The sequence below is a fragment of the Globicephala melas genome, chromosome 8 (genome assembly GCF_963455315.2).
Source record: "Globicephala melas chromosome 8, mGloMel1.2, whole genome shotgun sequence".
In the NCBI taxonomy this organism is placed as follows: Eukaryota; Metazoa; Chordata; class Mammalia; order Artiodactyla; family Delphinidae; genus Globicephala; species Globicephala melas.
The window spans coordinates 12,842,402-12,870,367 of NC_083321.1; the positions used below are offsets into that span (position 1 = coordinate 12,842,402).

The 27,966-nt window shown below is 45.3% G+C and overlaps 1 protein-coding gene and 1 non-coding gene across 13 annotated transcripts in view; one reads left to right on the plus strand and one right to left on the minus strand.

Annotated features, from left to right (window-relative positions):
• CELF1 (CUGBP Elav-like family member 1) overlaps positions 1 to 20,715 on the plus strand; it is a 72,086-nt gene extending 51,371 nt beyond the window's left edge. For 3 of the 12 annotated variants that reach the window (XM_060303199.2, XM_060303201.1, XM_060303200.2), the window contains exons 3-13: positions 1,361 to 1,443; positions 1,813 to 1,861; positions 3,718 to 3,852; positions 4,388 to 4,467; positions 4,791 to 4,952; positions 7,399 to 7,474; positions 8,907 to 9,035; positions 9,756 to 9,869; positions 10,608 to 10,793; positions 13,607 to 13,750; positions 14,221 to 20,715. In XM_060303199.2, coding sequence (XP_060159182.1) covers positions 1,361 to 1,443; positions 1,813 to 1,861; positions 3,718 to 3,852; positions 4,388 to 4,467; positions 4,791 to 4,952; positions 7,399 to 7,474; positions 8,907 to 9,035; positions 9,756 to 9,869; positions 10,608 to 10,793; positions 13,607 to 13,750; positions 14,221 to 14,348 — 1,286 coding nt within the window. In that variant the 3' untranslated portion in view covers positions 14,349 to 20,715. The remainder of the gene's footprint in view (positions 1 to 1,360; positions 1,444 to 1,812; positions 1,862 to 3,717; positions 3,853 to 4,387; positions 4,468 to 4,790; positions 4,953 to 7,398; positions 7,475 to 8,906; positions 9,036 to 9,755; positions 9,870 to 10,607; positions 10,794 to 13,606; positions 13,751 to 14,220) is intronic. The other 9 variants (XM_060303196.1, XM_060303195.2, XM_060303197.1 and 6 more) reach the window with 9 other exon arrangements.
• Positions 11,500 to 11,604, minus strand: LOC115857691 (U6 spliceosomal RNA). The gene has a single exon (XR_004041341.1). It is a non-coding gene; the product is annotated as a U6 spliceosomal RNA (small nuclear RNA).
• Positions 20,716 to 27,966: the final 7,251 nt, after the last annotated feature.

Consider the following 27,966-nt stretch of genomic DNA (forward strand, 5'->3'; position numbering starts at 1 on the left):
GGTACCCGTGGGTTTCTGTTAGTGTTATAGAGGCCTTCTGGGATGGCTTAGCAACTAGGAGCAACTTGTTTGTAGGTGACCTGTTATAGCCTACAAAATGAACAGGAGGGCTTCCCTGGTGGCGCAGTGGTTGAGAGTCCGCCTGCCGATGCAGGGGACACGGGTTCGTGCCCTGGTCCGGGAAGATCCCACATGCCGCGGAGCGGCTGGGCCTGTGAGCCATGGCCGCTGAGCCTGCGCGTCCAGAGCCTGTGCTCCGGCACAGGAGAGGCCACAACAGTGAGGGGCCCGCGTACCACAGATAAATAAATAAATAAATAAATGAACAGGAGAAGAAAGGCAAGCTGCTTCCAGAAATACCCAGCAGAGTGGAAGTTTTATAGGCCTGATAGTAGATAAGCTGTTAGCTTTGCCCCATACCACGTAGACATACACTTGTTTTCCCAAACGACCTATTTCAGAGTAATTTTCTGTGAAAGCTGTTCTACGGTGCAGATGTATGCAAGCATGATTTTATGTTTGAAACCAGCTTAATAGCAGAGGACCTAGAAGCTGAAGAATTATTTTCTCTTTGTGGCATAGTTAACCAAAAATATAAAGTATTATAGTTTCTGAAAATGACTGTCAATATAATATGCAGTAATTTAAAATCTTAATTGCAGGGTGATTTTGAAAGAAATCTATACCATATCTTATGGGACTATGGACTATGGACAAGACATACTTGCCCCCTCCGATCCCCAGTAAATATACAGAGCACAAAATCTCCAGATCTCCTCAGTCAAGTGCCATGTGCTGTTAGACATGTGATTACATTTGATGTAAACCAAGAGTCCAAAAAAAGATATTGAGGTCCTTGCTCTTAAGTCATTTTATAATTTAATAAATGATAATTATGTTTGAGGCAGATGGTAGAAATTGGCTACAGTGTAAGGCTTATTCTGAGAAAGAAAGATTTGTAGACTACAGGCTGCAGGAGTGCAAGTCCTCTGTCTGTCTGGTTTGTAGCTCAGTCTTCTTGCCCAGCACACTACCTGGTGCTGCAAGAAGGGCAGATTGAATGGCATGGTGCTGTGACCTTTGTAAGAAAAGTCATCTTTCCCAAAGAAGTTATAAGAGCAGTTAAAGAAGAATTTCAATAAAACCAGGAGACTATAGTAATGAAGAAAATGATAGAAAATCTTCCCCCCCGCCCGGCTAGGTTTTCTCCATCTCCCTCCCTCCACTCCACCCCCACCCCAATTTTAACAAACCCAGCCCTCTCTTTTAATTTTCAATATATACCTGGAGGAGGGAGTGCTCTAGGAATTATCTGCTTTCGAAGGACTGGTTTGATTTCCTGAAGTGTTGTTTATTGCAGGGTGCTGTTTTGTTACATTTTACACCCGAAAAGCTGCATTAGAAGCTCAGAATGCTCTTCACAACATGAAGGTCCTCCCAGGGGTAAGAAAGCTCCTACTAGTAAGTGGCACTGTGGTGGTTTTGACATATGGAACATACTTATACATTTCAGGCACACACTGAAAACCATTTGGGGAAAAGGGTGACTGCCACAGGAATTGATGTAAAGGAGGACATAAAGGGAATGTTTCAAAGAAGATAGGCTGAAAGTAATTCTCTTTCAACCAAGAGAATTTTGACTTGTTGACTCACATTCTATTTTGATATTTTGTGGAGGGGAAATAATGAGGCAGGCGAGAGTTCAGAGACAACTCTTAAGGTCAGTTTTGGTATTTCCTGTAGAGTCTTCATTTATGTTTCTGAATTCCTTTGGTGTGTTCAATAGTAATATTCATGTGTTTTCCTTTTTAGATGCATCATCCTATACAGATGAAACCTGCCGACAGTGAGAAGAACAATGGTAAGCAAGTATATAAAGCCCTCCCCTTATAAGGTTTCTTCTTGTGTATTTGCTGTTCTCATGGCATTTGGATTTTATTGTGCTGTAATTAATCTTTTGAGATATAATTGACATGGTAGTTTCAGTTGTACAAAATAATGGTTCAATATTTGTATATATTGCAAAACGACACTACAGTAAGTCTAGTTAACATCTGTCACCATAAATAGTTACAAAAAATTTTTTTTCTTGTGATGAGAACTTTTAAGGTCTACTTTCTTAGCAACTTTTAAACATGCAGTACAGGGCTTCCCTGGTGGCGCAGTGGTTAAGAATCCGCCTGCTAATGCAGGGGACACGGGTTCGAGCCCTGGTCCGGGAAGATCCCACATGCTACAGCGCAGTTAAGCCCGTGTGCCACAACTACTGAGCCTGTACTCTAGAGCCCTCGAGCCACAACTACTAAAGCCCACGTACCTGGAGCCCGTGCTCCTCAACAAGAGAAGCCACCGCAATGAGAAGCCCGCGCACCGCAATGAAGAGTAGCCCCCGCTTGCCGCAACTAGAGAAAGCCCACGCGCAGCAACGAAGACCCAACACAGCCAAAAATAAATGAATAAATAAATAAGTTTATTTTTTTTTTTGCGGTACGCGGGCCTCTCAGCGCTGTGGCCTCTCCCGTTGCGGAGCACAGGCTCCTGACGCGCAGGCTCAGCGGCCATGGCTCACGGGCCCAGCCGCTCCGCGGCATGTGGGATCTTCCCGGACCCGGGCACGAACCCGTGTCCCCTGCATCGGCAGGCGGACTCTCAACCGCTGCGCCACCAGGGAAGCCCCCACTGCCCATTTTTTAATCAAGTTGTTTTTCTTTCACTGTTAAGTTCTGCAAGTTCTTTATACATTTTAGATATTAACTCCTTATCAGACACATGATTTGCAAATACTTTCTCCTATTCAGTAGGTTGCCTTTTTTTGTTGTTGACGATTTTTTGGGGGGTTTTTTGCTGTACAGAAGGTTTTTAGTTTGATATAGCCCTACTTGTTTATTTTTTGCTTTTGTTGCCTTTGCTTTTGGTGTCAAATCCAAAAAAATCATCGCCAAGACCCATGCGAAGGAGCTTACCAAGCCTTATGGTTTCAGGTCTTGCATTCAGTTAATCCATTACTTACTCAGAATTAATGCATTTTGAGTTAACTTTTGTTTATGGTGCAAGGTAGTGAATCAGTGCTGTAAATAATCTGTTATCTAACTTGTCTGTCCTTTTCTTTAAAATAAGTATGGCAAATAAGTCAGAGTTGACAGGGAAATATTACAAGAACATTTTAGAGTGAACTGGAATGCCTTTGATCAACGTAATTTCTTTTGAACTGGAGTGAAATGGGGAACTGAACAAATTAGGAAGGAAAACTTAGTCCTCAAGAGAATAACCAGAAAATGAAAGTGGACAGTTACATTCACTGAGATTTGTGTTCTGTTTCTCTTGTCATATCAATTAAGTATGAAACCTCCTCCTTCTTTGGTACAATAGTATTGCTAATGAGAGCAAACTTTGCTAAGTGCTAGGCAAGATGCTGAGTACTTGCCATTTAATACTTACAGCTACCTTTGAGGTAAACTCAGTTATCTCTATTAATCACATGAGGAAACAGGTACAGAATGGTTAAGTAACTTTCACAAGATCATGAAGCTACTATATTTCGTCTAAATGGTTCCAATTATAATTTTAAGATACCATTGATTGTAAGAGTAGGTGCTAAATTATGGGGGAAAATGTGTATCTTAAAATCGGTGAAATCTGGTATAAAGGCACAGAGCTCTGTGCTGCACTACCTCTTGTAGTAGTAATGTTCAAGCCTTTTGTTTTTTACTGTCTTAGCAGTGGAAGACAGGAAGCTGTTTATTGGTATGATATCCAAGAAGTGCACTGAAAATGACATCCGAGTCATGTTCTCTTCATTCGGACAGATTGAAGAATGCCGGATATTGAGGGGACCTGATGGCCTGAGCCGAGGTGGGTACATTTTTAGCCTTTAAAAGTACTCATCTTAAATTTGGAGTCTCTTTTTAATTGGATCAGTGGAAACCGGTGATCTCTAGCCAACATGGCACTGTCATGATGGAGAGGGTTGGGTTTGGTGTTGTATATTTAGGTCCCGTCACAACAACTATCAGTTGATCCCAATTCCCTCAAGGAGTCTACATTCTGCACTTAAGTGTCATGTATTAAAGTTCTCTGCTTCAGTCCTTGGAGAGGTTCTCCATGCCAAAACGGAAACACTTCTTTCACAAGAGAAGCTAGAGAATATGATTCCTCCTTTATCCCTCAAGCAGTTTTTCCCCTGTGTGCATCCCTGGTTTCTCATTAAAGCACGTATCACTCTGTCATAACATATCTGTATTCTCCACTGGATCATGAACCCCTGAAGGCAGGAACCATGTCTGTATTGCTAGCATGTACTTGGGCACACAGTAGGTGCTCAGTAAGTGTAAGTCAGATAAATAATTAAACAAATGAATGGATGAGTTATTGATTCTTCTCTTACCAGGTTGTGCGTTTGTGACCTTCACAACAAGAGCCATGGCACAGACAGCTATCAAGGCAATGCACCAAGCACAGACCATGGAGGTAGGGGCAGATGAACGAAAGGGGGAAGTTCCTTGGACTGAGAGCGGTAGGACAGTTGACAGTCGAAGCCCAGTAGCATGTATAGCATTTGATTGCCCTAAAAGTTAAGAAGGCCAGACATCTTTAAATTAAAAACTGGTGCTTTCTTTAAAATTAGCATATTGGAACTAAACTGAATTATGTCTTGCCACTTGTGTCTATCAGGAAGAGAATCATTTGACAGTGAATGAAATTAGAATGCAGCCTGTGCGTCACTAGAAAGGAGGATTTTTCCCTTCACCCAGAATGAGGATTTTGACCCTTTGATTTTGGTGTTTTCATAGGGCTGCTCTTCCCCCATGGTGGTAAAATTTGCTGATACACAGAAGGACAAAGAGCAGAAGAGAATGGCCCAGCAGCTCCAGCAGCAGATGCAGCAGATCAGCGCAGCATCTGTGTGGGGAAACCTTGCTGGTCTAAATACTCTTGGACCCCAGTATTTAGCAGTGAGTCTTTGTGGTTTGCTTTCTGCAGGCTGTGCAAGCTCCCAGCTGTTTCTTCTGCTGCTGTCCCTAGCTAACATACATAATGGCAGTCACAACTTTTAGCATATCAAAATTTTACATAAAAATTCAGGCAATGAAATGTTCTTTGTCATGTTAGTCTTGTGTGCACGCACACTCTCTCTCTCTCATCGCGCATCTTTGGTTATATCTTGAGCTTCTGCTCAAATTACAGTGAAATCCTAATTTTCTAATAAAAATATTTAGGAACATCTCATATGTCCCTGCCCCCAAGAAAAGAAATTCCTGAGGAAATCTTAGCTACCAAATATTCTTTCTCCATATCTCTTTCTAGTAGATTGTAGAGGGCATCCTTAAAGTTCTTATTGAGTCTTCCCTGTAGAGTATGATAGTAAATGATTCCGCTGACTGAGAGATCAAGAGATTAACATGGACATTATTAAATGAGTATTACAGGTGTATATTTGAGTTCACTAAATAGTAAATAGGTTTCCTTTGATTTCTCTCTTGTTGTGTTTGAGTCATCGAATCCAGAAGACGGGCAGGCTCCAATTGGTTAGATTTATTAGATCTGCAATGTATATTACGGGGGATTATCACTGCTTTAACCCTTAAAAGAAGTGCAGATAGCACAAGACACTTAAAACTGTCTCATCTTTGAATCAGAAAGAGCAAGTCATCTGTGAAGTTACCAAGGAAGGAAAATAAATGGTGAAACTACTAGATTAGTATGGATAGTTAGAAATATACACATAGAAATATAGTCATTCACTCCTCATCCTTTAAAATATTATTTTATATGGAAACAGAAGAAAGGCAATGTTTTCTGTCCCCCAGTACTAGGTTTTGACTAATTTGATTCCCTCTGGTTTCCATGTTTTTAAAATGTTAGAAGAAATCCCAGTTTACCCTCACTAGTAATTCTCTGAAGTCAAAAAGTATAGATGGTTGTTATATTCCTAAAAATTAAATTGTTTCTCGGTGCTAGAACATTGCTTGTAAGTTGAGAAAATTCAGAGAGATTTTAGGTCTTCTGCCAAAATAATGCCTAGAAAATTATCTCCATGATGTGCATTTGCTTTTGGAGAGTTTTGGAGCCTTCTTTTAGGGAAGACTCCCCATTTTGTTGTCATTGCCACATCTAGCAAGCACATGATGGTGTATGTTGAGAGCTGTGGTCTCTTCGTTTCAGTTAGACATGATCCCCGCCCTAAGAGCTCTTCTCATTTAGGGAGGAAGTGAAGTGCCAAGTACAATATGCACAGTCCACCAGTTGGGACTGAACTCGTTGCCCAAAGTATTTAAGAAGACAGAAATGAAGACATGTGAGTGCTCATGGACTGTGAAAGTGATAGTGCATCATCATTAATTATGAGGTACTGGAATATGTGGACTTAGAACCAGAGCAGGTAGTTCTTAATCTTTGAGGTAGCAGACCCCTTTCAGAAGCTGGTAAATATTCTGTGTATGGACACTTTTTCATTCTGCCTCTGGAGGTTTGTGGACTTGCTGAAACACTTGTGGAATAGAGAGATTCCTGATGACAGAGGAACCAGGTCAGATGTTTATGGAAATGAATAACAGATTGAATAAAGAATCCAGAAACCAGAATACACTGTTCCTTAATCTGTTCATAAGGAACAGTGATTGGGTTTGAATGGAACAAAAGGTTTCAGCAGGTTGGTTAGATGAGGGTTGCAGTTTCCTAAGGTACAGAGTAAGGTCATGGAGGTCATTAGCTCACGGACAGGTCCTCTTGTTTTATTTGTTATGGAACAACCATTGAAAGAGAATGTACGCTGAACGGATATGGACTGATCCAGCAATCACTTGGTCATCTGCAACAGTGAGATGAATGAGGCTAGATGAATGTGTAGCATTCTAGTTATGACAAGATTGATCTAGTCACAGGTTCATTGTGGCCGGTAAAGGATGACTCCAAGAAATACTCTGAAATGGTCAGGTTTGGTATTTTAAATAGTTGCGTGAAGCAGAAATTAGGTCTCCAGGTGGGAACAAGTTACAAAATAAGATGTGTGGACCTAATAAAGGAGCATTTGGGAGAAGAACTAGAAATGGCAGTCACTAATGTGGAGACACTCCTCTAAGTGGACTACATGGCTGCTTGAGTTGAGTTTAGTTCTCTCCTCTACCTCTGTCCTCTGCTGTGCTGCATTCTGTTGCCAGGGACTCGAGCTTGGCTTTGTACTCAACAAACACAACTGTCTTCTGGGCCAGGGCTTTAGCTGTGTTGTGTTGTCCTGTGCTGTCATAAGCCTTATGTTTTTGTTGTGTTGGCTTGGGTTCTTGTCTTCAACTTTCTTCTCTGGGGGCCTCTGCACTCTCGCTTTGCTGTGCTGTAGAGTTACCCCAGATGCAGAACCAGCCCTCACTCTCACTCTTGTTCTGTTTTTGGTGTAATGTCTAGCTTTATTTGCAGCTCCTTCAGCAGACTGCCTCCTCTGGGAACCTCAACACCCTGAGCAGCCTCCACCCAATGGGAGGTAAGTGTTTCACTGCTGCGGAGGAGCAGCAGCAGCCAAGCCAGCAGACCCGGCTGACAGCAGTCTGAGGGTTTTCTACCGTTTGTGCAGAAAAAAATTTTTTTCCCACTCATTACATAAACCTGACATAAGATGAACCTCGTAGGATTCAACTACCTTGTCTGTAGAAGGTGGCTCTTTTAGCTGTTGATATCATATTGCTCTGCAGTTGTCTGCTGCTCCCTACCCCCTTAAGTCTCTATTAAGGAGGAAGGTGGAAAAGAGCTGTTAGCATCTGCAGACTATCTGCAGCTACTTTGATAAGGAGAAAATTACAGGAATTCTTTATTTCCACAATAAAGTGACTTTTTCAGTGACTCTGAGGAAAAGTCTAAGATGGCTTCTATGTGCATGGCTTTCCGTGAAGCTGCTAGAACCCAGGCAGTTACTGTCTTACACATGTTATTTCTTAGGTGAATTACCTTTTTTGGTGTTAACATGCACAGAAAACTTAATTGCCAAATACCTGAGTTTATAACAAAAGGAGGCTCCACAGACAAACCTGAGGCAGGGGCTGTCAGGAAAGTTAAGGAAGCAGGGAGGGGACCATTCCAGAGCTGCCTCCCTCTGCCCTGCTGCAGCGAGATAGGGCTAGGCAGGTGCATCTGAGGAAGGGATGATCTTAGGAAAACTGCAGTGGTTCATTTTTGTCCCAGGGACTTAAAGTTTGCTGTGTTTTCAAAAAGTTGCTAGATTGTAAATCTGTGTTGTAGCCTTTTTATTCTCATTAATTCTCCACCCTCACCCATCTGCCTTTCATTATCTAGTAAAAGTTTGCCACACATTGTCAGTGCAGTTCAGATTTCTTGCTCTGCTTATACCTGTGTTGCCTAGGTTCTACTTGGAAGTCTTTTCCTCAGTGTTTTTTCTCTCTTCTTTTTCTGATAATTAATCTACTATTCAGGTGGTGGTTTTTTCTTTGTTCTCTCTATTATTGCTGTTTTCACGTGTATCCCCCTGTCATCTCCTCCATTGCCTTCTGGATCTCTACTACATTTTCTGCATTTTCACCTCCATTGCAGAGAACAGATCCCCTGTAAAGTGTGAGTGAGGGGCTCAGATGCAGACTCGTTCTCTTCCACAGGGTTTGGCATTGCTCTCTTAGACACCGGGCTCCATGGTAGAACACAGAATCCACCCCTCTTTTCTGGTTTCTTAATTGCCCATCCATTTGGGCTGGTATGCTATTGGATTAGACATCTATTATCTGAGGAAATGTTCAGTTTCTGAATGAGTTGAGTGAGATCTGAATCTTTTTGGAGCTCTGTAGTATTGCCTGTATCTAGAACAGTTCCTGTTTGGGACCAGCCTTCTGCCAGTGTGCACGGTCATTGCTGGAGTGAATATGAGGCACCCTTATCTGTTGGCTGATCTCTTGCTTTGGATGTTGCAGGGTTAAATGCAATGCAGTTACAGAATTTGGCTGCACTAGCTGCTGCAGCTAGTGCAGCTCAGAACACACCAAGTGGTACCAATGCTCTCACTACATCCAGCAGTCCCCTCAGCGTACTCACCAGTTCAGGTAAGCATGTATAATAGGGCCACTGTGCCCTTGTGTGCCTTGGGCAGAATCCCAAGAGAGGAGTATGTCATTCTGGAGAGTAGTTAACACCCATTTCCAAAGGGGTCAGATCATGAACAGTAAATTTTCAAATGTCTTTTTTTTTTTAATTAATTTATTTATTTTTGGCTGTGTTGGGTCTTTGTTGCTGCACTCCAGCTTTCTCTAGTTGCGTTGAGCGGGGGCTACTCTTCATTGCGGTGCACAGGCCTCTCATTAAGGTGGCTTCTCTTGTTGTGGAGCACGGGCTCTAGGTGCGCAGGCTTCAGTAGTTGTGGCATGCGGACTCAGTAGTTGTGGCTCGTGGGCTTTAGAGCACAGGCTCAGTAGTTGTGGCTCACGGGCTTAGTTGCTCCGCGGCATGTGGGATCTTCCTAGACCAGGGCTCAAACCCATGTCCCCTGAATTGGCAGGCGGATTCTTAACCGCTGCACCACTAGGGAAGCCCTCAAATGTCATCTTCTGACTTAAGAGAAATCTCGTAGTTTTTAGTCGGTTGTAATCATCACTTGCTTCTATGTCCTGCAGGGACAGTTATCAAAATCAATAGCTGGGGGGGGAATCAGTAACTGAAAAACCTCTTTTTAAAGAGAATACTTGAGTAACATAACTTGTGCTTTGGTTCCTGTTGACCTGAGAAAGTAAGTGTTGGTCTGAGTTTAACTCATGGATGTCTGACAGCAGGGTCCTCACCCAGCTCCAGCAGCAGCAGCTCTGTCAATCCCATCGCCTCCCTTGGAGCCCTACAGACACTAGCTGGAGCAACAGCAGGCCTCAACGTCAGCTCTTTGGCAGGTGAGGGCCAGTCCCTGAATGTCATCGAGCCGTTCTTTGTGCAGATAGCACATTTTAAACAACTCTGGTAGGGGTGCCGTTAGAATGAATGATGGGGGTGGCCCAGTGAAGTTAGAAATGATCATGGGAGTTTGAGTCAGACCTGAGTTAAATCCCATCTCTGCCCCTTAACTACCTGTAACTTAAGACCACCTTTCTGAGATCATTTTCTCATCTGTGAAGTGGGAGTAGAATACTTTGAGGGTTATTAAGTTAAATGAAAACATAGGTAAAGTGCTGAGCACATTACTTAGTACTGTGTCTGGCAACTAGTACATGCTCAGTAAATGTTAGCAGCTATTTTGATGATAGGATTTGCCCACATCTTGTCATAGACTATACGTATCCCTTTTAGTCCCCAGTCCTGGGACTCTTATTTTACCACATTCCAGCTCTTTGTGAGAAAATGGCAGCAAAGCCAAAGAAAAAAATGGGGCAAGTCGTATAAGTGGTATCACTTCTCGCACAGATTGGAAGAAGGTAATGGGGAGAGCCGCACCTGGGTGTGGCATTTTTAAATGTCCCCATTAGCTACAAGGCCTGGTGAGTGTCCTAAAATCTGACCAGTCAGAGGAATATTCCTCCTCAGGGAGAAGCTAAGGAGATGAAAGGGCGTACTTTGGAGTTTGTCTTTGGCATCGCTTGAGTCTTTCCAATCTGTTAATCCTGCTCTTCCCCCCACCCTCACCCCCAACCAAGGGATGGCTGCTTTAAATGGTGGGCTGGGCAGCAGTGGCCTTTCTAATGGCACTGGGAGCACCATGGAGGCCCTCACGCAGGCCTACTCGGGGATCCAGCAATATGCTGCAGCGGCGCTCCCCACTCTGTACAACCAGAACTTGTTGACACAGCAGAGTATTGGTGCTGCTGGAAGCCAGAAGGAAGGTGAGTGCCACGGGAAACTGGAGTCAGGGACAGGGTTGGGTGCTCCATCTGACCAGCACTGAAAAGCAGGGCAAAGCCCCGGAGAGCCATGTAGGTGGTCAGGCCAACACTTCTCTTTTTTTTTTTAAACACTTCTCTTTGGCAGTGTCAAGGGTAGACTGAGAAACTGTGATCTGCTTTCTGGATGTGGCTCAGGTCAGAACCTCTGCATTCTCTCCTGAGATGGGGCTGCAGTTTTTAGATGAAGAAACATATTGGCTTTATTGTGTCTGACACCATTTGGCAGTCTGCAGTCTGTTTTTGTGTGTGTTTTTGTTTTTTACTGGGATATAGTTGCTTTACAATGTTGTGCTAGCTCCTGCTGCACAGCAAAGTGAACCAGCCATATGTAAACACATAGCCCCTCCCTTGCGGATTTCCCTTCCATCCAGGTCACCACAGAGCACCAAGTGGAGTTCCCCGTGCTGTACAGCAGGTCCTCACTAGTTATCTTGTTTCATACCAAGCGGCGTACATATGTCAATCCGAATCTCCCATTTCATGCCACACCCCTGCCCCGCCCCTCCCCACCGTGTCCTCACATTCGTTCTCTACATTTTGTCTCTATTTCTGCTTTGCAAAATAGGTTCATCTGTACCATTTTTCTAGATTCCACATATATGTGTTGATACACGATATTTGTATTTCTCTTTCCGGCTTACTTCACAAAAATATGGAACACTTCACGAATTTGCGTCCCATCCTTGCCCAGGGGCCATGCTAATCTTCTCTTTATCATTCCAGTTTTAGTATATGCATTGCCGAAGCGAGCACTGGCAGTCTGTTTTTGTTAGGAAGTCTTCTCTGTGGATTATAAATCTGTCAGAGGTTATCTTCTGTCTAGGTGTCCCTTATAGCTCTGTCATTTGGCATTTTCCTCACTTTCTGATCTATGCTTTTCCTAACTGAGGACAAACTGAAGGGTGATGAGACAGGAAGAGTTGATGGAGTGGGAAGTATGGAGTGGGAAGTATGTGCCTTGACATAAATGGTATTAATTCAGGAGAGGCTTTTTAAGCAGAAAGAGGCCTGAAAGTGGTTTGTATGAATAGAAGTTGCTGCCAACATCTCTGTGCTCATATATGACTGGGTTTTCTTAACCAGGAGCTGGCAAGATTTAAGCACTAATGTAGGAAATAGACAAGTATCCTCTCTTGCTTTAGCAGCAAGGAGCCTTGGTGCAGTGCATCCTTACCGGCTCTGAATTGGACATTTATGTGCCCTAGGATGTGGTAGTGGGGGAACTGATGGAACTCTGGAGATAGACAGTAAACAGAAGCATGAGGTGTTCCAAATGGTGCTCTGAAGAATGATGAGCAGCAGGAAGGAGGAATAGAGAGTGCCAGAAAGATAGCATTTTATAGAGAGAAGGAGGTCTCTTTAAGTTGATGTTTAAGTAAAGACCTGAAGGAAGGAAGGAAGCCATGCATATATCTAGAGGAAGAAGAGTAATGGGGCAGAGGAACAGCAAGTGCAGAGACCCTGAGGCAGCAGTGTTCTGTATGTGTTTGGCAACAGCAGGGAGGCCAGGGTGGCTGGAGACTGGCTGGACTGCGATTGTAATAAAACTCTGTTTTGAAGATGTGCTGCATATATACAATGGGATATTACTCAGCCATAAGAAATGAAATAATGCCATTTGTAGCAACATGGATGGACCTAGAGATTATCATACTAAGTGAAGTAAGTGAGGCAGAGAAAGACAAGTATCATATGATATCACTTATATGTGGAATCTAAAAAAATGGTACAAATGAACTTATTTACAAAACAGAAAGAGTCATAGATGTAGAAAACAAACTTTATGGTTACCAGGGGGAAAGGGGGTGGGGAGGGATAATTTGGGAGATTGTGATTGACATATACATACTATATATAAAATTGATAACTAATAAGGACCTACTGTACAGCACAGGGAACTCTACTCAGTACTCGAATGACCTAATGGGAAAAGAATCTAAAAAAGAGCAGATATATGTGTGTATATATATATAACTGATTCACTTTGCTGTACGGCAGAAACTAACACAACATTGTAAATCAACTATACTCCAATAAAAATTTTTAAAGAAAACACCTCTTCTTTGGCCAGGAAATCACTGAGTGTAAATGGTTGAAGAGGAAAGCATATTCTGGTTCTGAGCTTAGTTGTTTATCATAGGCACATTTTAAAAATATGTTTTTACTGAGGCACAATTTACATATGGTAAAATTCACCCTTTTGGGAATATAGCTCTGTGAGCTCTGACGAACACACGTAGTCACGTAACTGCTGCCACAGATGTAGAACATTTCTATCACCCCTAGAAATTCCCTCATGTCTCTTTATAGTAGGTCCCTGCCCCACCTGCCTCTGGCAATTACCAATCTCTTTGCTGTCCCTATTGTTTCTAGGCACAATTTTGAAACCTGTTTTATTTATAATCTCTACCTCCTTTTCTGTTGTTCCTCTACAACCCTGTAGTCTCTGGTTTTATTGCACCACACGCAAATCTGCCTACTTACTGTCCCAGCACACCATCCTCCCACAAGGTCGAATTCTGACCTTTGTCAATGAGACAGAGATTGAGAATGGTGAACGGGAAAGAGGGCAGGAACCTGTTTCAGCGATCACCCTTCAGCCCCCTGCCTTGTATTTAGAGAATCTGTTTAGTTCTCCAGGTGAATTTCTGTTGGTTGGGATGCTGCGAGTTGTAACACAGGTGGAAATGAGAGTCGGTGCAGGGGATGAGTGTGCTTGACACTGACCTGTTCAATCAATGGGGATTTTGAAGGTCCAGAAGGAGCCAATCTGTTCATCTACCACCTGCCCCAGGAGTTTGGAGACCAGGACCTGCTGCAGATGTTCATGCCCTTTGGGAATGTCGTGTCTGCCAAGGTTTTCATAGACAAGCAGACAAACCTGAGCAAGTGCTTTGGTACGTTGGTGTTTCTTCTGGTGTCGGGAGAGCTAAGCACGTTCACCAGTTAGAAAGGGGGAGGAGGGGCTGAGAGCAGAGAAAGGGGGAGAAGGGGCTGATAGCAGGAGAGCTGCGTTTGAGTTTGTAGTTTAACTTAGCCTCTGGCAGGTTACATTGCCTCGTTTTGAGCCTCAGTGTTTTCATTTCTGTAGTGGGAATGATGATTTGTACCCACACTGTCACTCCAGAGGTAAAAATAATGTATGGAAAATGGCTTGGCCAAAAAAACTTTAAGGTACTGTGTAGATGTCAACTGCTGCTGTTAGGAACCTGATTTATTTCATGTGATATAATTTCAAGAATTCTTGTTCCTGCTGAGAAAAATTGGGATTTGAGACTAAGCTCATAAGGTATCTCTTGCATAAGGAAGATTGAGAATCTTCCTGCCTCGTTATGCCCCTCACCTAGGTTTCTGCTTGGACACACAGGTTTTGTAAGTTACGACAATCCTGTTTCGGCTCAAGCTGCCATCCAGTCCATGAACGGCTTTCAGATTGGCATGAAGCGGCTTAAAGTGCAGCTCAAACGTTCGAAGAATGACAGCAAGCCCTACTGAGCGTGCTCCCCTCTGAGACTGGAGTGAGAGGGTCTTCTGGTAAGTGGGGGAGGAGCACCCTTAATGATTCGAAGCCCTAAGGCTGTGTGTTGACAGCCCTGGACCCTGATCCCTGCCACTCTCGCAGGCACAGCTTGCCCTGAAGACTCGGCTACTGCCTTCTGTGGGAATTTCGCTTCGTACAGAGGACAAGTTTGTGCTTTGGTTTCCAGTGTTTTACTTTGGAGTTTAGGTGCCATATCCTGAGTTTTTTTTCTTTATTTAAAAGTTTGCTGTGTTTGTAACCAGTGTGTTGAGAAGGACCAACATCAAACTGCCCTGGGGGAGGAGGGGGAATGGAGAAACATTAAAAAAGAAGATCAGAATTTGCCCCAAACTACCCGAAGAGAGAGGACTGAGTGAAACAAAAAATTGACCCCCAGAATCTTCCTGAGCACGAGAGTGGGTGAAATGAGAACTGACATCCAAGAGCTTTTGTGGGGTGGAGGAGGTGGGGTTGGCTTTGGAGAGTGAGAGTGACTTGACACCCAGCAGCCCCGGGAGCTGGAGGCTAAAACTCCTCCATAGCTGCCTTCTGTGGAAATACTGAGTTCTTGCCACCTATTTTTTAGATTCTTGTCTGGGATTTCTGCCCCTCTTTCCTAAGAAGGGGCTAACAATTCTCTGGAAATAAAGCACCTGTTAAATTAGCCTGACATATGCAAAAAGCAGGGATATATCACCCATTACCAGCTTTCCCAGCCAGCCATTGGTGTTGGATTGGCCCTGCCCTCCTGCCTGGTGGCTGTTAGGAAGCAGCAGCCAGTCAAAGAGATTGTTTTTAGTTTATTTCAACACCAAACTATTAGACCGTGGCCATTTCTACCAGGTCCATTTAAAGAAGGCCTCTGGGGAAGACACTGTCTGGTCTCTTCTTTATAGTTGACCACAGCGAGGAATGTCTCTTCCATCCCCAGCCACAGGTTTCTCACGAGGGTAGATCCAAGAAGGGCTTACAGCATCTAGTTGAAGGGAGCACCTCTCCTGAGCAGAGTGATCAAAAGCCATCAAGCTGGGGGAGGAGGAGCCTGCTTCTTGGTGTACCTGAATCATAAGGTCCCTTTAAGCTAGTGCTGCGTTTGCCAGTGGCCAGCACTCAGTGCTTAAAAGGATTAAGAAATCCATGTTTGCCTCCTTGGTTGAGATGTCCCAGATGTAGTGTCAAAACGGAGGCAGGCCCCTCTTCTGCCCGCTCCAGCCCCATCTTCTGCTCTTGGCGACAGAGGAGACAACAGGACGTTTACAACCTCCATATGGATTTAGTGTTCATTTACCTCAGCATCACCGTGTTCGTTTTTGTCCTCGTGCTTACAGTTAGCTCCCTGCTGCCTCCCACAGGTCTCACTGCAGCCCTTGCCTGTGACCCACACAGCCTCTGGGCTCTGCCTCTGCTCCCAGAAATGCTGCAGGGGTGGAGAACCAGAAGGGACACGCTGTTGGGAATGTGTACCTGGGCAGAGGTGGCCCTGTTAATATACGATCTTTAGCCAAGGCCAGGGGCTGGGTCCCTGGGATCTTAAACCTCACAAACATCAGTCCTGACCCCTAGCAGCAGAGGTGAGATTAAAGGGGTTGGTTTGCTATTAAGTCAGATGGGGGCTCTCTCCTTGTCATGCTGTCCATTTGGGCCACAGACAAGGATTGACTGTCTTGCTGTTGTGCAGGTAGTTGGTGGTGTTGGATTATCCCATTGAAGCTGGGACAGCTGTTCCCTTCTCATAGTGATAACTTGGGTCTGTTGTCCTCTAAGAAACATGAAACGTACTTCTTAAGCTGAACCACGTAAACTTGAATTCCACGCACTGGGAGAAATGTGTCCTGTGTTTCAAGGATAAAACTGTTCCAAAGGCTTCCAGGGTCATGATGGGATTTTTTAAATAAATGCAAAAAATAAAAATAAAAAAGAAAAAAGACAACAAAAAAAGAAAAAAATGCTAGGTTGGGGAGGCGCTGTTCTGAATCCCAACCAGCTGGAACCAAGAATGTCGTTTCTATTTTTATAGAAGTTTTATACAGCTCCGGGGTGGAGAATATTTATTACCTAAATTATATCTCTGGAAAAGGCCAGGATTTTGTAGAATCCAGAATGTGATTGTTGTACACACAGGGTGCTGTGTATGATTGAAACTACTGACTTTCTGTGGCCGTTTGCAGCCCAGCTAATCTGCCAGAGGGGGAAGGAGTTAATGCTGTGAATTGGCGGAGGAGAGAGCTGTGCTCCCCAGGGTGCTGCCGGTGCTGTGATCGCTAACCTGTTCTGTCTTCCTCCTTGGCCACTGTGGGGTTTTCCAAAGCCCAGAACTCCACTCTTCTTCCCACTTTCTTCCCTTTCTCTCCCTCCTCCCCCAGTTCACTATTATTTGTACACAGATTTGCCCTGGGCTCCGGGACCTTATGAAACCCCTTCCCTATTGACATGAAAGGTAAAGGTGTAATCAGCCCACTTGGATACCACACTCTGAGGTTTCATACCTGCTTGTGGGTTCTTGTTTCTAAAAGAAGCGTGCACCTCAGCAGGGCCCTGGGCTGCCACAGCGGCCAGCTGGTGAGCCCAGGCACTTCCCTCTGTTCTCTTGTCCCCCGCCCAGCGAATTCCCACAGCAGTGCTGCCCTTGAGCACAGTTCTCTCCCTAGGCCAAAGATGGTTTTGTGAAGAAGCTGCTTCCCTACAAGTCTCATGGTGTGAAAGCGTCAGCTCGGAGAGTGGAGACTCGCAGTCAAGTCTTAAGCAGCCCTTTTCTGTTGTGTGGGGGTCTCGTGTATAAGTGTGTTTTCTGCTGTAGTTCTGTTTCTTACTTGGGTTTCATCATGAAAGTGATTTGCCTTGAATGCAGCCAGACACTGTCTCCTGGGTCCAACATGAGTGGCCAGGGCCTGCGTGGAAGCTAAGAGCTTGGATTTCCGGGAACAAAGGGCCATCCGCATAGGATTGAGGAGAAATCCTGGCCCTCTTCCCTAAAGAATTCTCCCCACCCCAGCCTGCAGCTTTGACTTTCTCCCTGAGTCTTGACCAGGGGTTGAGGGAGAGGCTGAGGCTCTGCTCCACCAGAGAGACCTTTTCGGATGTGTTTGGGCACTTCTGGGGAAATCCAAGCCTTAGGTTCCCTCTGTCTCTGGCAGTTGGATGTTTTCTTGGTGTCCTCCATGTCCTTTTTTGACTTTTCCCTGTGTCCATTGTTAGCATGTGCAAAAGTTCCCTGTCATTGCCCAGCCCCTGCCCCGCCCGCCTCCTCATTTCAGGGCTGTACAACAGTGAGTGTTCCTGTTCTCTCTCTCTTCGTTTGGATGTATTGCTCTGTGTAACTCAGTGGGTCTCCCTCTTTCTGGTTTGTTTTTTTTTCTAGATTCCTGCCGTTTGTTCATCGTTGTGCCTAAAGCATGTCGATGTGGCGTCAAGTACATCGTCCAAATCCCTGTCTCTTCAGCTTCTCTGATGCTTGAACTCTCACCTTTGACCTTGTGTTGACCTTTGATGCTGACGTGTATTTTTATTATGTTTGTTTCTTCCTTTGTTTTTTCTTTTTTCTTTCCTTTTTTTTTTCTTTTGTGCTGCCAAATTGGTTTTGCTAGAACGACTGCTGAAGGGGAAATATTTAAACTTGCATTTGAATATAAAAAAATCTATTTTTCTAGAACTTCATAAGATAACCACTTGATTTTGTGATTCCAATTCTTTGTAATTGTCTTCAGAGCAGCCCTACTAGCACATACCGCGTGGTGTTTGTATTTCTGTGAACACACAGCCAGTCTGTTTCTAGGCTTTGTTTCTCTGTGTGCTTAGTTTTAAAGACAACTTTGAAGTAAACAATGAAATAAAAGATGTCACTAAAACCTTTGAGGCTCCTGAGCACATTTTGCTGATATAGTTTGTGGGGCTTGAGGAGACCGCATGTGTTCCCATTTTTGTTTTTCTGAGTTCTCAACTGCAGAAAACACCTGAACTCTTTTTCCTTTTTGACCACTGGCTGCAGTTTGGGCCGCAGCCAGCCCTTTTTCTTGTGTGGTTCTTCCCTGGAGCAACCCTGCCGGGAGTCTGCAGAGCCCTCTGGCCCCTTCCCCTCAGCCCTGCTGTGCCCACCTCCATGCTTCTTCCCACAGTCTCCACAGCAAAATGTGATGCTTTGATTTTTTTGTTTTTGTATTGTTTTTGTGTTTTTGTTTTGAATTTTTTCCTTTCCTACTAAGATTATGCCCAGAAAAAACAAGTTTTGCATGTTTCCTGCTGTTTCTTCACACCTTCGTATATATCACCTTCACCTCTCTGTTTTCTATAGTTTGTGCAGAAACTGACCGATTTAAAAGGGTTTCAAAGAAGCTGTTTTAAATTGATGTGGGGTTAATTTTTTTTTCCCAAGATTGTATTATTTTTATTTTGAAGTGGCAACTTTCTCCTCTATTGCCCTTAGAGCGTTTGCCTGTGCACTTAGACTGTCACCTCATATGGCCTCCGGGTCTCGGCGGGGCCTTCAGGAGGCCGGTTGCTCTGCTCAGAGGCGGGTGGGAAGGGGGTCCAGAGAGGCACAGGGGCAGAGGTAGAACTCAGAAGGCGGCTGTGGGTGGGCGAGAGGCTAGTAAGCACCCTCAGCGCCGAAGAAGGAGTGCGCTCTTAGCCACTCGCAGGAGGCCGTCTGCGCCCGAAGTGGCAGTACATCTGCAGCGCTTCTCCTAGGTGACAAGCACAATACTACAGTCTTCACACTGTTTACAGCCCTGGGCACCAGCCACCCCACACTGGCTCCTCACTGCAGCTCGGCTCTTGCTCAGCTAGTGGGGTGGGGGTTAGGGCGGGTTTGGTTTTGTTTTTGTTTTTGTTTTTGTTTTGTTTTGTTTTGTTTTTAATTGGGTGAAGAGCCAAATAGCTACTGTCCCTGGGTGCCAGGCAAGCCAGTTCCTTGGTTCCCCGAGGGGAACTTGCCCTCCTCTCTTGTGGCACCATCCAGCCTCAGGGTCTTAGGGACTTGAGTAAGAATGTGAAGGGCAGAGGGAGAGGTCAGAGGAGATGAGAGGTCACACGATGGATCTGTGGAGGTACGAGGTTGCAGAGGGAGGAGTTTGGGATAGATCCCACCCAGGCCTAAGCTGCTGGTGGGTGAGAGAGCTGCGAAGTAGGATTTCCAGGGAAGGATGGAGAGGGGTAGCCAAGGGACTGGGGGGAGGGGGGTGGGAAGGTAGAAGCACTGTTAGCATCATCCATGCTGGAGTTGATAAAGGAAGGGATCTCGGCAGAGTTTCTGCTCTGGGACCTGGCAGGTTGCCTAGTATTAATTATGCTTGAAGCCACTCTTACTAGAAGGGAAGGGCGGCCAGGTGGAGACCCAGTGTATGGTAGGCTGCTTAATTTCTTCGAAGGGGTGATTGGATGGAAAGAGGCCAGGAACCCCAGCCTGAGCGAGACTGCCGTGCACCCCACAGTCTGACTGCACAGAGCTGCCTCTCTTGGCAGAAGGCGCTGAGGCTCCCCTTCCTGTGTATTCAGAACCCATGTTTGCCAATATATTTTGCTTTCAATTCCAAGAGGAGCTCTGGGAAAACCTGTGGATAAAACCAAATGCCAAACGTTGGACGTTGTTTCCTTTTCCTTTTCTCTCTGATTGTTTTAATTGTTCTGTGGTGGTTTTAATGGATTTGAGACCCTGGAGCGGCAGCTGCCTTTCTGATTTCCAGCTGCTTTTTGTGAATAATTTAAAAAGAAAAAAAAAAAAGAAACTTTACATTTTGGAGACAAACCTGTGTGAGTTTTTTATTGGTACAAACGTTGTATTTAACACTAGGGGTTTTGTACAGTTTTTTGCCTTTTCTACTAGAAAACAATGTAAAGTGATTTCACAATGTGAAGAGAAAAAAATTGCCACTATGACCAAACGCACAGTCTGTTCTGCAGCAACAATGGGATTCAATCAACTCAAAGTCGTGATTCAGCCGTAGAAATGCTTTTTCTTTACCTTGTTTGAGCTTTTCCTTTCTTTCCTGTTTTGATTTGCAAAAGAAAATGTCTTTTTTGTGTGAACTTGTGTTGTACTATGTAGAAAATTATGAATTTTACTTTAATGGTTTTAAAAAAAAGGCAAGAAGAGCCCTTGTCGCTTTTCTGACCTGATCACAGAGTTTGTGTAGTGGATTAAAAAAGAAAAAAAATTGTTACCAGTTTCGAGCAAGGGAGTATGTGTCTAAAAGGAATCTCCTTCCTTTTCTGTGTGTTTTTCCTTTTGTCCCAATGGGGAACCTAAATCTGTTTTAATTGCACAGACACACGGACAAAAAGTCATTTTGTATCTGCCAAGTGTGGTACCTTCCTTTGTTTATTTGCTATTAAACTGTTTGAGAAGAACTGACGTTGTCTTCAGAGTTACTGATTGTTGGGGTAGGTGGCAGCCGGGGGCTGGAGGAGTCGGCGGCACGCCTGAAGAAGGGATGGGCACTCCGGAATTACCTGTTAACATGCAGTGGGGCCACCCCAGGCTCCCGAAAGAGAATTTCTTCCAGAAAACTGCCTTCTCTATCATCCTGCATTCTTCTCAGCATCCCCGCTAATAGGGAGGTGCTTTAAAGTTTTTTGGCAGCCTTCATTTTTGTGCTTCTGTTGCCAGTAGTGGCTGCCACCTTGCAGAGCTAGCCCAGACCTGTGAGTGCACGTCCCTTCCTGCTGTGGAGTTCCTGCACCTGGGGAGGCAGCCAGCGAGCACTGAGGCCCAGAGCTTGGGGCTCTTCCTCTCTAGGTCTTCAGGACTCCAGACCAAAGTGCTGCAGCTCCTTTCCCCTCATTTGGACCTCAGAACAGGGTCACAGAAGGGCATTTCTAAGATTTCTTGGGTTTACAACTCAGTAATTCTAGGTCACTCTCTGAGTGAGGCCCATACTTGGGCCTCCTCAAACCTCTGTGAACTGCAGATTCAGTCAGCCCCTGGGCCAGGGGTCCCAGGCCCTCTGGCTGAATTATAAGTTTGTCTGCTCCTTACCTGCCACTGCCATCCTCATCCTCCGGGAGGCGAGTCTTTGTGAAGCTGGTGCCTGTCTAGGGGCATGCAACCAGCAATGGCCTGTGGGTGGGCCAGGCCTCAACCTTCTCATCAGAGTCGCTCTGTGTGGGGTGTGTCTGGAGTAGCATTTCCCAGTGGGGGTTGTACTGGGTACTAGCCCATGAAATGTTTATGCAGTAATTGTCCTAGCTAATGTTCATTGACTGTTCACCACCATCCTAGTGCTGTGGGAAACACTCGATACACATTATATGCTCTAGTCTTTATAACGCCCCTGGGAGGGAGCTACGGTTTTCATCCCCATTTAGCAGATGAGCACACTGAGGTTAAAAGAAATTGGGTTGTGGAATCCCGTGGTGGTCCAGTGGTTAAGACTCCGTGCTTCCACTGCAGGGGGCACGGTTTGATCCCTCTGGTCAGGAAACTCAGATAATAACCTGCATGCTGCATGGCATGGCCAAATAAATAAAAATAATAAAAATACTTTATTTGAAAAAAAAAATCGGGTTGTTTAAAAAACAATCCCCCCCCAAAAAATAACTAAAGTTACTGTTTTTTTTATGCCATAAGTTTATTTACAAACGTATCTAGTATGTTGAGTTCAACAGTTTGATCCTTTTTTCAAAGAGAGTGCACCTCTTAAAATGCTCCTCTTCATATCTGTCTCATGGATTCCCCGCCCCCCATCCCCACCCCCCCACCCAAGGGCTTGTGGGATCTTAGTCCCCGCACCAGGGATTGAGCCCCAGGCCCTCGGCAGTGAAAGCGCGGAGTCCTAACCACTGGACTGCCAGGGAATTCCCTCATGGATTATTTTTTAAGCAGTTGGTGTCTTACTATAAAGAAAGGTGCAGTAAATCGAGATCCAAAGTACAAAATCATCATAGCCAGTAACCGCCACTTGTCTTCCACTGAAAATGGCAAATTCTTCCCTGGACTCTCCTCTTAGTGGCTCCTACGGACCACAGAGGTTGTGAACCTCCAGATGCTCTATCCCGGGCGCAGAGACTGAAGGCAGAAGAAATGGCGGCAGCACACCAAGACCTCCTTCCCTCACGACCTTGTTCCCCTGTGTCCAAAGTTACTATTAGATTTCGTTAAGTCTTTTTCCTACACACATTTTAAAAATAAGACTGGGATCAAACTAAAAAGAAATTGGGTTGCTCCTGGAAAGTGGTGTGCACTGAGAGTCAAACCAGGTCTGCCTGACTTCCAAGCCCTTTCTCTTAACTATTCCCAAGGAGAAGTAACTCCGTAAAAGCAAATCAGTGTGCTTTAGTTAACCTACACAGTCTCATCACACACGGTTTGCATGCTGTCCTCTAGGCTCTAGGGAAGGGAGCCTACCACTCTGTGGCTCCCTCGGTGGTGCATCGTTTCAGCTTTGTCCTCAGAGTGACTGTCTCGGTGCTAAAGGGGTAACTCAGTGCTCCAAGTTGTTATAGTGCTCCTGCAAGGTGCCACTTCCCGTGAGGACTGGAGTGCTTCTTAAACGTCACTCCTGCCACACAGTTCTTTCCTAGATCTGTTGCCACCGAAGCTGTTCTTTACCTTGTGTTTATTTTATTTTTTTTGCATTGTGGTAAAAATAAATATAGCAATTTTCTATTTTAACCATTTTTAAGTAAACAGTTCAGTGACGTTTAGTACATTCGGTGTTATACAACCATCACCACCTAATATTTTAAATCAACTTGAAATCCACCTTTTATAATTTCACCTCATTCTGACCATTAGTATTTGTGAAGTTACAAGTTTGGTGTCCTAATTGTAAAATACACATTATTTAAAAATACACATTGGGGCTTCCCTGGTGGCACAGTGGTTTAGAATCCGCCTGCCAATGTGGGGGACACAGGTTCGAGCCCTGGTCTGGGGAGATCCCACATGCCCGCGGAGCAACTGGGCCTGTGTGCCACAACTACTGAGCCCGCGTGCCACAACTAGTGAAGCCCACATGCCTAGAGCCCGTGCTCTGCAACAAGAGAAGCCACCACAATGAGAAGCCCACGCACCACAACGAAGAGTAGACCCTGCTCACTGCAGCTAGAGAAATCCCATGCACAGCAACGAAGACCCAACTCAGCCAAAGATAAATAAATAAACATTTTAAAAATGTAAAATAAAATACACATTAAGGGACTGCCCTGACAGTCCCGTGGTTAAGACTCCACGCTTCCACTGCAGGGGGCACGGGTTCGATCCCTGGTTGGGGAACTAAGATCCTGCATGCCTAGCGGTGCAGCCAAAATAAAATAAAATACACATTAAGCTGCATAACCAGTATGTATAAAATGTCCATGGGGTGGCTTCTCAAAGAGATCTGTTTCACACTTTGGGGAATTGGGTCAGGGTGGAGAGTCAGGGGCTTCCCCATGGACTCCCTTCCCGTACCTGTTTCCTCTGTGAGTAGAGGGTGGTTGAACCAGAGATTGTCTCCCACTTAGCACAGATGTTCTGTAACTCACGATTGAGGTGGTAGATCTTCGTCTTAGGAGTCCTGTATTCCTGAGATAGAACTTGATATAAAAATAGAATGAGGACTTCCCTGGGGGTCCAGCAGTTAAGACTGTGCGCTTCCAGTGCCAGGGACGCAGGCTTGATCCCTGGTCAGGGAGCTAAAATCCCACATGCTGTGTGGTGCGGCCAGAAAAAAAAAAAAAGGATGTTAAGTATAATTTGAATATCTTCCAGTTTAACATCATGCTTAAAGGCTGTTGTTTCTCTTTAAAATTTACCAAAAAAAGGGACTATGCCAAAGGTACTATTTTTAACCTCAGAATTCAGACTTGTGCATCTTTATAATCATGTATCTGTGTCTTAAACTATTTCTTCTAAAAACCCACATGCAGTCACCTTTTATCTTTGAATAGATTCCTTAGGCACCTAATTGCCACACTCCTGGTTCCCGGCTTACTGGCTTTCCCGGTCAGTACATGGCCTCCCTAACTCTCCCAGGTACTTTACATGCTGTGCTCACCTGAGCATCTCAGTCCCTGATGAAGAAAAGCCATCAGGAAGGAAATGAAAGAGCAAGTTTGTTCCTTCACCTCTGGGAATGTCAAACTAATGTCTGATAACATTGTCCTTCCAGGAGGGATCATAGATGGCTTTTTTTTGCACCTTCTGCCTTTTTCAAGCTCTTTCCTTCTCTCTGGGGAGTCCTTTCTAACACTACCCCCCCCCCCCAGCCGCTGCCACAATCTGGTGTTTAATTTCTTCTGCATACATTGGCTTTCTCTTTACTGGTAAAGGCTCCAGCTGTTGAGAGGACTGTTGTTCTTTTCAATCAAAGTCAGATCTTGGGATGGGGAAATGAACACATTTCAGCCGGGAACGGCTGTCCCGACACTCCTGCAGCCAAGTCTATAGGACCTTGGCCCTGCTTCCCTCCCCACACCCCCATCCCCCCAGGCAGGGTCCCAGTGACCTGAGACCTCCTGAAGTTTTGGGTGTTTTTATACTGTCTGGTTGAGGTATAATTCACACACTATACAATTTACCCACTTAAAGCATCCAGGTCTGGTGTGGGTTTTTTTGGTTTTTTGTGGGGGTTTTTTGCGGTACGCGGGCCTCTCACTGCTGTGGCCTCTCCTGTTGCGGAGCACAGGCTCCAGACGCGCAGGCTCAGCGGCCATGGCTCACGGGCCCAGCCGCTCCGCGGCATGTGGGATCCTCCCGGACCAGGGCACGAACCCGTGTCCCTTGCATCGGCAGGCGGACCCCCAACCACTGTGCCACCAGGAAGCCCAGAGAGTTGGATTTTAACCCAGGTCACCCTGACTCCTGCAGAGCATATTCCTCTGGGAGTGAATGGTGGACCTTGGGGGTCCTGGTTTAAATTCCACCTTTAGACTGGAGCTTCATGAAGGCGGGGGCCATGTAAGTATTGTTCTTCACAGGAGCCTTAGGGGCTGGTAGATAATAATCATCAAGGAGACGTTTAATGAGTGAGTAAATGAACAAATAAATATCAAAAGATGACAGTTGCTTTTGTCCAAGAGCTTCCGGACATGCTTTTTTCCCCCAACTACATTACATTCGAGTTTTATTTAGAAATTTCCATCCACTCCAGAAAGAAAGGGAATAACTTATTTTCACACCTGTTTATAGATTACTAGCTACCAGCCAGTACCCAGATTCTCTGTAGGCCCTCAGTGGCTGTGAAACAAATGATGGCCAAGTCCGTTAGAGCCACTTTACAAGAATTCTGCTAATACAACTTCCTGCCCCGTGAGGAAATTGGTGGAAGGGAACCTACGTGTGGTCCTCCAGCCCTGAGAGTGCCACCAGCTGGTCATTCCTGAAGTGGAGAGTGCCCAGAGCCTGGGGCTTACATGACACAATGGCTTTTATTTTTTTAAGTTATTTTAAGGTTTGAGGGTTTTTTTTTTTTTTTCCAAAGCATAATGTTATAGACGAGGACTTGGCGTGTGGTGGGAAAAGCTTGTGTTTAGGAGTCTTAATCTGATTATAATACCAGCTGTGTGACCTTGGGCAGGTGACTTGATTCAGCCTCAGATTCCTCACCTGCCAAATGGAAATGAAAACACCCACCCAGCAGGGCTGGGAAGATGAGAGAGTGTCCCCAACGTTTAGCACACTGCCACCCTTGGCAGACATGCTCATTCAAGTCGCTAACGACCCTAAGTACATCAGAGTTAACAGTGAGCGTTTCCCCATCCCATAGCCCATTGATAACTGTCAAACAGATGGGGGAGTACGCTTCCAGAATTTCTCTCTATATACAAAAATATGTACACATATAATGATGTTTGCTAATAAAAATGAGATCATGCCTTAATGTACAGAATGTTTGCATTTTTTTTCAGTTACTTTGTCACGGGCACCCTTCCATCTGGACATGTACACTGGAATCTTACCATTTTCACTTTTAGAGACTACCTAGCGTTTCATGGTTTCTAAACGACTGTCCTATTGGACACAGGTTATTTCTAGATTTTTCACTATTATAAACTGCAAGAGCCCATTCAAGGAAGGTTCAGGAGGTCCATTAGAGGGGCGTTAGTGCAACATCTTGTTTTCAAAGCAAGTTCTTATTTTATCGTCTCATTTGGTTTTCACAGAAATTTTGACAGAAAGGTAAAGCAGCTCCGTTCACAACTAGGAAAATGAATTTGTCGAGAGGGACAGATATCCCAAGGATCCCGCTAATCGTGGCAGAAGGGGCCTGGGACTGTCCCCTCCAGTTACATTTGTTGTGCAGGGGCTATAAATGCAGGGGCCAGGCAGGGGAGGCAAGCCTGCGAAAGGAGGCCGATCTAAAATGACAAGTGACAGTTGGCTCAGTGTCAAGGCAAGAATAGCAAGAGGTGGGGACTGTGGGCGAACGAGAGACATTCTTGGTCTCTTGAGACCAGACACCAACCACTTGACTGGTTGACATGCAGACTCATGGGCCCGGGGATTGCCTGAGCTTCCAGTCTTCAACAGAAGCAGGAAATGCTGATTCTTATATGAAATCTCCCAGATAACAAGTGTAGCCAACCAACGTGGAAATCTTCAGCCCTTGAATGCCAGATTGTGAGCCCTGCTTCAGGCCCAAACTTCATTTTCTACTTTCGATTATAAAACGGGAATCTGAAGTGTACCAGGCCGCGTAGCTGGTACCTGACACAGCGGGCACTTGGAACAAGCCTCCAGGCTCCTGCTGTCCCGTCGCCCTGTGAGGTTAAGTGGTCCAGAAGAGACTCATTTTGTGACTCGCCCTCCCGGTTCTGGGGGCCTTTTGTCAGCCTTCATTGCTGGGCTTCGGTGAGCAAGGCCTGATTCCGTTCACCTTTTCCTTAGCCTTCTTTGTATACATTTCTTCTGCTCACCCAGGCCAGAGCCTTGGACAGCATTCCCAGTGGGCTTGGGTGTGTCCGATGAAAATCACTATGATTCCTGAAGACAGCTGTCCAGTTCCCCTTCACTTTTCTCCCTCTCCTCTTTTCCGGGACAGTATCATGGTTGAGAGTAGGACCACTAGAGTCACACTGCTTGGGTTCAGTCCCTGCTCTGTCTCTAGGTCGCAGTGTGTTCTTGGGCAGGTCGCTTTACCTCTGTGTGTCTCCCAGTTATCTGTAAACTGGAAGAAATGCTCAGCTTAGGAAATGTTAGTTGTTACACTTCTGTTGGTTTCCTCTCACTTTGCCAGGGGCTGTGCAGGTGCTGGTGGTACAAAGACCACACCCTTGCCCTAAAGGAGCATGACCTTGACCTAACTGTGTGCAGTGGTCAGCAAATTGCTGACTCTGGGGCAGAGGAAACCGTCAAGCTTTTGAGTTTTGCAATCATTCGCGTTCCCAGGTACCCGTAAGGCTGTGGTTCCAGATTCCTTTGGGATGCTGAGGCAAACTGCCCACCTCCCTTCCCTCCTGTCAAAGACTCGACTCGAACTCGTGGCTGGACTATATCTGGTCTACAAATGGGAGAGAATCTGCTGGCTCTTCAGCACTTGGCCCTGTGTGCCCAGCTTCCTTCCCCTCTGGAGGTTAACTTCAACCCAGGACCCACCTTCCCAGCTGAGAGGAAGATCCCAGCCAACTCTCCTGTGCCAGTGGCTCCCCGACTCTCCCCCGCTTTCCCAGCTTCCTGTG